The sequence below is a fragment of the Sardina pilchardus genome, chromosome 11, assembly GCF_963854185.1.
Source record: "Sardina pilchardus chromosome 11, fSarPil1.1, whole genome shotgun sequence".
NCBI classification, from domain to species: domain Eukaryota; kingdom Metazoa; phylum Chordata; class Actinopteri; order Clupeiformes; family Clupeidae; genus Sardina; species Sardina pilchardus.
The window spans coordinates 20,618,659-20,630,472 of NC_085004.1; the positions used below are offsets into that span (position 1 = coordinate 20,618,659).

Genomic DNA, 11,814 nt, shown 5'->3' on the forward strand with positions numbered 1-11,814 from the left:
CCTCTCTCTCTTTCTCCTCCTTCCTTCGCCCCCCCACCCCCTCTCTGTCTGTCTCTCTCTTCCTCTCTGGCAACATTGTTGTCTACTTTAACAGGGGAACGAGGGAGTCCTATCTGTCTGCTATAGAGCTCCACGGCAAAGCAGCTGAAAGCAGACAGAGTGGTCCATCAGTTCCACCAGTGAAAACTGTGTGTGTGTGTGTTTATGTGAGTGTGTGTTTGTTTGTTTGTAGAGAGAGAGCACCATCATTCAAACTGAAGCCATTCTTACAGGAGGGTTGCACAAGGTCACTAGAGGAGGCTCATTGAGAGGAGTAGGTGTGTGACTAATTCACTTCCTGAACCCTCACCCACCCAACACAAAAAACGTCTGCCTGTCAGGCACAAAACAAGACAGACATCTACCTCCTGCACACACACACACACACACACAAGCTGCAGCTGCGAACAGGAGTCCTAGGCTACCTTAACGTGCCTACAGACCTTTATGGGTCGTACTATAGACAGAAGTATAGCTCCGACACAGTGTGCTGGCCTTGTTTCTGACATTAAGGTTAATGAACACTGTGCGTTAATCTCCATCAGTGCACCGGCGCACCCCCCAATCCCTTTAGCCATGTTAATTAAAGAGATGAGAAGGCATCCATTCTGAATTCATATGCAGGCATCCATAGACAAACTGGATGTCCCCAGTTTCGCCTGACATGCAAAACTGTTCCAGTAAGCTGCTGAGGTTTCACTGCTCTGTGGAGTTGACTGCTGAGCTGACAACAAACTCATCTTTTAGCCGCCTCTGTTACTTCCACTTTTTACCCAGCCACTCTTTTATTCCGGCCCCGAAGCATGCTGGGAGTTTTCACCTACTATTATTAATATGGGTTTCCTTTAAAGCGCTCACTCTCACCAGGGCCTCCCAGGAGGCCAGCTTTGGAGTTGGGTGGAGAGGAGAGAGCTGAAGACGAAGCTGAGCCGCTACTCGTTCCCCGCTAGTTTGTGTCCCCCCCGCCTCCCTGCACTCCTCCTTTAAGTCGATTTGCGTGCTGCTGACTTAACTTTCCCTAGAGATGTTGTTGTGTGTTTGTAGGAAAAATGAGCTAAGAGAAATGCAGGGCTGTTTACTTTGATTCCTGTACTTTTTTTACAATCTCTCATCTACAGTTGGCAGAGGAGAGAGAAGATGGCTCTCCATGGCTCTATTCTGTATAGGCTACAGTATGCTGTAAATGTGGACTAGCAATCATATGCAAGGAACAAGAGCCACTATAGAGCTTTAATAATGGGAAGTAACGGACAAGGCATATTTGTGGGTATGACAGAGTGTGGGTATAACAGAGTTTTTTAGGATGAAAGAAGTTCAATGGTAAGGAGGTATGAGAAGGAAATAAAACTTCTATTTCCACTGTATGCACAAATGTGAAAATAATCAAAAGGGGGGTTTTCAGAAGGTTAAGCCTATTAAAAATAGCTTTTTTACATTCTGCCTAGTTCTGTTAGTGTTGCGTTTCCGCTCAGCTCTGACATCTCCACAAAGGCCTTCGAGAAAAGAGGTACTTTTTCCCCCCACTGCTACCTTTTCTGAAGTGCGGCAGCCTACAAAAATGAACTTCCTGCGCACAGAGCATTTTGTACATTTCTGGAATTCATCAGCGACGTAAAACCATGACACTTTGCGTTTAAACAAAATGAAAATATTAGCCATTTGCAACTACTTTTTTTGAAGGGCCCAAACAATACCATGGTTAAATCCTGCAAATTGCACTTTAAGTCTGGAAACTTTACATCTACAAAAAGGTCAGTTATTTCTGTGCATTCCTGTGCACGCCATGCGTCTGGGATCTTTTTTTAGCATTTTTCATTTGCAAGAAAACATGTTTTACTATGCTTCTTTACATAATCCACAGCAAAACAAATGTAATGCAGTGTCTGAGATTTATGGAACCCACAAAAATATAAGGCAATGGATTTTAATCTTGCTGTCAGGAGTGAATCATTATGGATATGCATTTGTGGTGCAACTATGAAACACGAACAACTTCTCTAGTAAGAAGCTGCTGCAAACATCTTCTAAAGATGGTGCTGAAGGATTGCGTAGTTTAGAAGCAAACTGTGTAGCACCTCTTAGGCTGAGTAAACCCTGCCTGATCTGCCGGCGATTTGGATTTCGCCCTGCAGCTCAGGCTGGAAACCTGCACATCTATCTCTCCTGCTTCCTGTCCACATCTTCTGGGTCCAATCACTAGCTTATCCAGAAGGCGCACCCGAATCGTTGGTCTGACTGGTTGAAGGACTGAGCTTATCCAAAAGCGTACAGAAACATTTGAATTATGCCCATTGATCACGCCTCTTGTGCAGTAGAAATAAAGCGTAGACTCCCCAGACTAATATTCAATCTTAAAAGATTGAGCTTAGCATGGTGATAGCCAGACTATGGCACCTCCAACAGAATATTAATAAACTGCTATATGATCAATGAAAATGATCATACACAAATATAATATCTTTTATACTTTCAACTTTATATGTTTTATATACTTTTATACAAAATCAATTACAAACTACAGTCAAAGCAGGTTAAGTGCTGTGGAGGTACACCATAAACACAGCTGTCCTTGTCATGACCTGCTCAGTGTTTACATATTACAGACAACACAGCGCCTCAAAAATTCTCATTTATAGTTCAATAAAAGCAATCAGTGGAAAAGATAAGGACGGAAACGTTCTCTTTCCCTCCAGCATCTCTGGGGAGCGCAAGCTTTTATAAGATGTGATATGATGTGATGCGGAGAGCTGGTGTGTACTGCATTGTGATGATGATGATGATGACGATGAACTCTCTGGAGAAGCTGAGGATGTCCTGAAGGTGCCAGTTACTGAGACTGACTGCATATAGAAAACAAAACAAAACAGTCCAGCACAGCACAGCACAGCACAGCACAGAGGACAACCACGAGAAGCGTTTCTCGCGCCACTTTCAAGTTGGCTTGGGTTTCATCTCTCACCACTGCCATTGAAGGTACACCATGCAAGATATTTACCTTAATATAACCTCTATCACACTTTCTACGAAATGTTATGATAAACAAACTTGTAATAGGCATGAGAAGTAAACTATTTACAATGGCAAAGTAAAGTATAAATATATTTGCGACTCTAAGGGGAGCTCTAGAGTCTCCAAAAATAACTGCATAGTGTACCTTTAAAGGTCTGTAAAGATTGAGGGTGATTTGTGTCTTTTACAGCAGAGTTGATTCTCCTACAGTGTGCAAAAGGAAGGAAAGGAAAGGAAAAAGGAGACGTGGTCTTCATATGACATATTTGAGAAGCACCTCAAAGGCGATCTGCTCTTTCCTGTCAGCATGACATGCATGCTTCTAAGCTTACCTCCACTAACCCCCCCCACCCCCCTCAAAACACCATCTGCCCCACCATCCCTGCTTTAAGAGCCCCTCAGGCGGGGAAAGACTACTGCTGTAAGCCTCACCACTACAACCACCACCACCACCACCATCTAAAAGAGCTTGCAGACAGTAGAGGCAGACAGCAGTGCGCTTCATTCGAGCTGGACGGAGAGCATTGTCTAAAAACGAGGGTTGCAGCGGTTATCTAGTTCTGTGTTTTTGGCTCTGAAACAGTCGCTGACCAAGCCAGAAAAGGCCGACTCAACTTCCTGTTCGTCTTGCACTCTGGTCTGTTGCAGATGCAGTCGTTTCGAAACATTTCCTCTGAGGTCCGAGGGTGAGAAGTCATTGCAAAAGCTATCAAGCACACATACCCTCCCACGTGTGTGAGAACGAAAGCACAGGCAACAGCCAGTGGACTGCAAGGGTCAATAAAAACAGTCCAAATCATACTATCATCTTGTGAAATTACACTGAATTCCCATGCCGTATTTTGATACCAAAACACAGAATAAAGCTAGTGCAATCACACTCTTGTCTCAGTTGACTGAAATAAAGAACCCCGTTAGGATTTGATAGGACATACAACTCAGTGTGAGTAATCAAGGCCAGACACTTCGAGAAAATGTTCAAGTCCTTACTTCACTCACTCATGTTTGATCATGTGTTGATTTGTTGATTTGCTTTGTATTATCCTGTTTACATTGTAGTGTATGCTGTGTGTGGTGTCTTAAGCTGCTGGGACCTTGAATTTCCCCTTGGGGATCAATAAAGTATCTATCTATCTGTCTATCTTAAAAATGAAAAAGACATAAACTAGTGTTGAGCTGGTTTGTATGTGCTACATGAAAACAAATGATTTCTAACATCATGAGGTGGACTGAACAGAGTGCCACACAGCAGTCCTCAAGTTTTGGAGAAATCTTTTGTCATGGGCTAGGCTAAAAATGTTGGGCTTTACGTTTAGAAGCATTGCAGGCCAACATCCTCACAGAGTCACAGACCGCTGGTCTCTTGCCGCGGAGTTTCTCACTCCCTCTGCTCTCTCTCCCTCCCTTCCTGTGTCCCAAACAAATGTGTTTCAGCGCGGTCATACAGTTTTGACCTGGTCCTGGGACAGAGAACGGTGCCGTCACAACAGGCAGCAAGGTCTGAGATGACCACTGCAGCAAAGCTCACCAGGTCACAATTCCAGGCACGCCATTCACCACTACAGCTGGATGAAAGGCTTTCTACTAGGAATCATATTAAAGTGTGTATGGCAGGGAAATGCCATGCCAAAAGGTTTGGCCATGGATGAAACACCAATCCTAGTAAAGCTTAGGGATCACTGAGCACAGTGTATCTTCTTCACACCTGAAGAGAGGGGGATCAGACTCAATACATTTGGGGGAGAAAGTGTTCTGTGAAATTTGAAATGGAGCGTGGCAGAGTAAGCATGGCCTTCCAGTAAAAAGTAAAGACCACAGCTTCCTCTTAATTATGTTTAGCTGAATAAGACAAAAACATAAACACATTTTTGCCATATTATGCATTTTGAATTTTAAGTTTCATGACACACTCCCTTTACTTCCAAACGCCCATCGATCAAATATGTGAGTAAACAGCCAATTGCATCTCTGACTTATACAGCAGTCAGTTCAACTAGGATCTCCACACAAATCAACTGCCCTGCACATCCCAGGAGGTCTGTTGTGGTCTTGCAGGAGAAAGCTATTCAAACTGCCCAAATCCGTTACACAGACACAAATCTACCTGCCTGCTGTGCCTTCGGAGGACACAAATTAATGTGACGATAATTAATGACCACCTCAGGTTTTCGTTTTAATGCATGAGTGAATATTTGTCTGAAGACCTTGCCAGCAGTCCTGTGCCTCTTCGAGCTGCATCGCATCAAAGGCCTTGGCAGCTGAGCTCCACGCCGGCTCTTTCACCAGCGAGAGCGTTAAGCAAGTTAAAATTAAAATTAAAAGAGCGCTTGAAGACCTGTTGATTCAGCTATTCAGGAAATTCTCCAGCACTCTGAAGGGATTTTCACCTCACAAAGTGGAGCAGAGACATTAAATATTGATTGGGTGTCTCCCTCTCTCTCTCTGTAAGCGATATGGACATGGCCCACAGAGAAGGCTGGTCCACTATCGGCCCGCCTCTGAAATCCTGCCTTCCTGTGAAGCCCTGCTGGACTGTGGCCCATTCACAAACATTTCATTGTGTATTTTGTCGCACTCTCACCTCTTGGTTCTTTCTCCTCGCTGGCTTTGTTTCCTCTCTGCACAGTCTCAAAACTGTCTCTACCCAACTCTTTCTCTCTTTCTCTAGGGGTTTTGTCTTGATCCTCTGCCTCTTTCACCCCCCCTCGCTTACCGCAATAGTATTCACAGTTTGCAATTTGTTTTCCTACAACACTGAATAACTGAATGGGCAAATTACATGGAACTATAGAGGCCAAATTCCACTTGGATTCTTTTGGTGACACCGCCAGAGCACTGAAGTCTTTCTTCTGTCAGTTGCACTGTCCTAGAAGACTGCTTACCCCAGTGATGTAATGGAAAAATCCATTAAACCAGTCTGTTGTTCTTTAAAAATGAGGAGGCTCTCAGAGATTACTTAGAATAGCATACAGTTGCCTGCTGCTGTTTTGGTAGAGACAAAAATAGAACCGAGGGCATCTGAGGACTTCCTGGGCCATTATTTTATGCCTGAACGCTAACATGCTCCCTAATGTGGAAAGTGATGCGCTAAGAAGAACTGATGCATTCAGAAGATGCATTCACTGTCTCATGCAACAACACCCATTACAGACCAGGAAGTGACATGCTTTCTGTGATAATTGAGGTAGAGTAAATTTAACCTAGAAGAGAAACTGACTAGTCACTAGGGAGCCCAAATGCAAAAAAAATAACCCCTTTATGCTACAGCCGCAGAGCACATGGACTGTAGATGAAGCACTTCAGGAACACACGTGAGCAGAGAGGAGCTAGAACAGTCCAGGTTCTACTGAAGAACTGAACGGGTTTCACCCACCTGACCAGAGTACTGGAGCAAGCACACTCAAGACCCGGGCTGCTTCAGTTGCACTCACGAGACCAGACGGAACCGCTCAGGTTGTTGTCTAGCCTCGCTGTTTATAATTATTTCATGCAAGTCAGAGCTAATAACCACTGCTGCCAAATGAAGAAGAAACGCTAGCAGAGCCAAAACCGTGAGCCAGAGCGGAAAGATTTCATGCTGTGTTTAAACCATGACAGTGATTTGGTGTATTTACACCAAAAATGGACCAGTTGGAAGAAATTAATTGTAATGCAGCAAGACAAACCGACATTATTAGCCCGAATATGTTTAGGACATTCTAAAACGGCAGGCTAACCATTACAAATCATGTGTATTATTCCATCCAGACTTAGCACTAATAGAAGACTATAACTCTGCATGGTGCAGAGTGGAGTCTGATTGCACATGAAGCTATTCCTCTTCATTACTTTGCTGGCAATGGCAGCCACAAATGATTGGCTGACAGAATCCATCTTTTTTATAAGTCTTATATTAGTGGATATCAGTGTAGCATGGGGCAATTCTAGAGTATATCTTTTTTTCCACTTGCAGCTCGGATTTCCATTCTATCCACTCAATTCCGCTCCCGTGCTCTAATGCAGGGCCCATTTCAGGATGACGCAAACGGCCCGTACATGCATACACGCATGGATGTACATGTACCTGGCTGCACAGCATGAGTGCACAAGTGAGAGCAGAGAATATGGAATTTAATCATTAGGACGAGACAGAGAGAGAGAGAGAGAGAAAGAGAGAGAGAGAGAGAGAGAGACAGAGAGAGAGAGAGGGAGAGATAGAGCGGGAGAGAGAGAGTACCTAGACAGTGGAGGGGACACCAGCTCGACCAGTGCTGCAGAACGCAGTGTTACCTTGAGGGCCTCCGTGATGTCAGTGAGGCGCTTCGCCATAAAACCAGAGGCTGAAGAGACGAGAGAGGGGGGATGGGCCGGGGATTTTACTGCTCTCGGTACAGGCCTATCAACCTCACTCTCTCCACCGCGCTCACACTGGACCTGCACCTCGATGCATGATGTGGACTGGTTATGGTCACCTGGCTCACAGGATAGGTGTCTGCGGGAAGGCCTTGAATAATTGCTCAGGACCTTGGCGTAAAAGCACCAGTGAGACATACTGTATGACTTCACTGTTGAAATTAAACTGCTTTCCAGCTCCTACACTTGCATCTGTGATTTTGGGACTGAACTAAGTGTAATGCTGCTGTCCATCAAATGCAGTGCTTTTTTTACATTTCGAGAAATGCGAGTTAAAAATAGACTAAAACCTACATAAAACAGTCGGCTGCATAGGCTCCAAAATCTCTCAATTAGCAGATAGTCGATGTGATTAAATGCACTCTGCTAAAACTATTAGCGTGGAATAGCCTTGAGTAAATGAGCAAATTCCCCCCCACTGCAATAGCCACGGCCTCTGCTGTGCTGGATGAAACCAGATGGTGGTTTGAGAGTTGGGCAGGATTAGGATTAGTGCACGTCTGTGAGAGGTAACAGGAGCAGGTTGCCCTAAAACCACAGACGAGGAGGACGCCTGACTACAATACGTCTAGATGAGCAGGATAGGGAGGGACAATAGTTTTTCATTTACCGCTTCCTTTAATGAAAGAGGACTGGGAGTGGTCAGTTTTGGGGGGGATTCCCCTGTGAGCTAGGAATTTACAGTAGGTCAAAGGTTACCAAAAACAGTTTGAGTATTTAGTCCCGATCCAAAATAGCATACTTAACGTTTTCATATCCATACTGCCATTGTGGAATAAGATGATGCAAGAGTCACTGCTCCTGCATGGCAGAGTCATTTCCATCATGATCCTCAGAGATAAAAGCATGAAAGCATTTTTGCTCGCTTTTTGAAAACACGCCTAATCCCCTCTACTGCTTCGTGGCTTTGCATGGAGACTCCAATAAAATCAACAGCGATGAAACAAATGTGACACAAGTACTGTGGGGACTCACATTGTGTGTAGTGTACTACTGTCTGTGATGACATCTTTTCAGTTACCTGAGCAAATAAAAAACAATAACAGAAGCAATACTTGGACAGATAGGTTATCGGGGTTCACCTTCTGAACCAAGTGCAGAAATGTCAGTCTTGAGGTTCAGATAATAACAAAAACAAAAAGAGTGATCAAGAGTGTAGAGAAAAAGCCTTAGCCAGCCGCTCACATCCTTATAGCCAGGGCTTTCCAACCTTTACCATTGGTGGGGTAGACAGCACAGACCATTAGCTGGGATGCTGTAACAAAGCATCACTTCCTTCCCCACTGGTCATTTCTATAAATATCTGGCATACACACACACATGTCCTTAAGTGACATCTGGGGGAGAGAATGGACCTGGCTGAGCTTGCTGGCTGCAGGATAATTGCTATACATGGCAGGCTGAACTCCATCCTCCATGCGTAAGCTGTGAGCATGACATAATAATCTTGCTGGAGAGTGCATTCCTGATGTGCACGTGATGTTAAAAGCGAGCTGGTCCGGGGCAAGACTGGGCTTCCTCTGACCCAGTGCGCATGACGTGTTGTGAGCTGAGGGGGGGGGGGGGGGGGGGGGGGGGGCTGCTAGTGTCTGGCTACGTGCTGTGGAACGCATACCATACATAGCCTAAACAAACAAGCCAAAATATGGAAACAGAGAAGCCGTGCTGTGGGTCCCACCACAGGTTTACAAACAAACACACACACACACACACCCTTTCATTTTCCTACTTCTACAGCTATTTCACATGAAAAACACATACTAAAAATACTATAAAGGACTAAAATAAATACGCACACACAAAATGAACTCGGGTTGTGAACATGGCTTTAGTAGATACCAGATACTTTAGTAGATGTGACAACTACACACAACTCAAGAGGTGGTGTAGTTTATTTTTTGCCCCACCAGCTTCAGTCTTATTTAATAAGATTAATTATATGAAGCATATTCTTTTGTGTACATCAAAGGCTGAGGCAGTGGTGTCATTTATTAAAGAGGAATAATTCCTTCTTAATAGGTCATGTAACATCAAAGGCACTGTAGGGAAAGCTTTGTCTCTTTACAAAACGCTCATGTGCTCAAGAGAGAGGATATCAATACTGAACACATGCCTCATACTCTACCAATGATTGAAAGCAGATTACTTTTAAAACACACAAAATCAAAAGGCCACAATAATTTCCTTCTGATCTTTATTTCCTTGGCCTGCTGGGTTTTTGGTTAAGAGGCAGTTCTGACAATAAGTAAAAGCTATTATATTTTTTTGTATATTGGTGTTAGTTTTAATTGGTAATGGGTTAGAAGAGGACATGGTATGTTTATTCCCAGTACAACACCCCTACTACTATAGGTGAGCTTCACGGTCTGTCAAACAGGAAGGATGATATGAATATAAAAATCATAGATGTGAGATTGATTGCAGCCTATGCAATTAGCTAATTGCATTAGTTCAATTTGAATATATATATATATACCAACTACAGAGTATAAAAGTGTGAGATTGGTGTTCGGACAGAAAAATAATGACTAAAAGGGGACTCTTGGGTAAGCACCAACATAGTAGGCTATACAGTCTCAGATTTCACAAATACGTTTCATGCCCATGAAAATAGAGGTCAATGGAGCAGATTGTGAGCATAATACACACAAAGACATCCAATCTGCACCTAGTTTCCATCTCACGCAATGATTTAAAAAAAAATTTCTCACAGAAAATGCTAATTTGACTTTACCCTGGAGTTCACCCCTTTTCTGATGTGTGTTGATGACTCAATAACCTGGTTGGGGTCAGCAAATAAGGCTGATTACAAAAAGATTACACTCATGTCAGTGGCAAAATCGATTCGGTCCAATAATACAGAGGTGAAAGAATCATGAATAATTCAGATCCTTGCGTGAAGCGTTTTACTGCCGTTCTCAGTAAAAACACGATCATTTCATGTCACCAGGCACCCTTCTGCCTTCGCCTCTGTCCAGCCCACATACGGTTACTTGAACTTGACAGACCACCCTGTCTCCACCAAGAGTGTTTGTTCGCAAGAACAAAACAAAGCGGCGCAGTGCTCGCTGTAGCCTACTGTTTCCCTTTGTCTTGAGAGCCGTGTTTGACAAGCGACTGTTCAATGTTTTGTTTCAGTTCCTCTCTGACGACGCCGCCACCACTCCGTAGGCTACACTGCCTTTGTCCAACACCAGTTTGCACACCTAGCTCGCTTTGTTCTCGTTCACCACCGAGCCTACATCTTGCATATCCATAAACTGCTTTTGACTTGTCACTCTTTAATAAGAAATATTACTTTGCATGGAAAAAAATGTCTTTCAAATATGCTCTAGAGTTGGGGATAATTTTCAACACACAGCCTAATATCTGTAATGTAAAATCATGGTTACAAATAAATGTGGATACAATCCATATTAGCTCTAGCTGGTGCAGCAAGCCCTGTGATAAAGAGCTTGAATAGGCTCTGTGACTACCAAAGAAATGCTGTAAAATAGACTAGGCTACACCATACCTTAATTGTTTCTCTGTACGATAAGGGATGTGCAGTGATACACAGTAGGCTAGCCTATTACATAGGTAGGCTACTCTTCAGGGTCATGGGATACAGGATGCTACAGATGTTATTATAGGACATTACAGAAAGGCTATTTATTTATCTTTTGACAAGCCACAACACTTGGATATTAAAGACAACATGTTATTTGGGCAGTAATGCATTCTTGTAACATGGCAGCACACAAAGTGTGAAAATGACACAAAACAGCCTAGATGATAACATAGCATTACTTTGTTTAAAAACAACAAAGAAACTGGCCTTCCGCTAACGTTACCCCAAGAATGCAAACAATAATTGTCAGGAAGCTGCTAACAGTACTCACGTGTGTGCGCAGCTCGCAATACTGACAGGTTTATGATAGACCTCCAAGCAAATTGGACAAGAGAATTGGCTCTCAACGCTTTCCCCAGGTGCGGCTGCAGCTGCCCCGTTCTGTTGCTGATGCTGATGGTGATGCTGTCTAAGCTGGGCAGCCGACACAAAACTGCGGAACATCGCCATCATGAAAGCGGATCTCTGTTGGCACTTCGCTTCGCTCTCGATTACGGCTACACTTGAGTGTAGAGACGGCAATGCATCGACTGAACTCTCAACCAATATAAATCCGTATGCTGAACCAAGCGTTCGAGGGGAAAATGTTTTTGTCACACGTCGGAAACTGCTGCATCTGTTCTATCAGGCAAGCTGTAGCGCTCAGTGGAGAGGACACGCCGGAACGCGAAAGAAGTAAACATTACAAGACAGCTTTAACAAAACCGTTTAAATTAGCTTCGGCCGTCAGATTCTGTGGGTCTTGTAGTTCAAGCACAGTTTCA

The 11,814-nt window shown here is 43.8% G+C and overlaps 1 protein-coding gene across 1 annotated transcript in view; it reads right to left on the reverse strand.

Annotated features, from left to right (window-relative positions):
* LOC134095697 (E3 ubiquitin-protein ligase RNF166) overlaps positions 1-11,794 on the reverse strand; it is a gene marked incomplete in the record, with an annotated part of 23,892 nt that extends 12,098 nt beyond the window's left edge. Inside the window, 1 exon segment of the mRNA XM_062549363.1 lies at positions 11,322-11,794. Within this exon segment, the coding sequence (XP_062405347.1) occupies positions 11,322-11,503 (182 nt within the window).
* Positions 11,795-11,814: the final 20 nt, after the last annotated feature.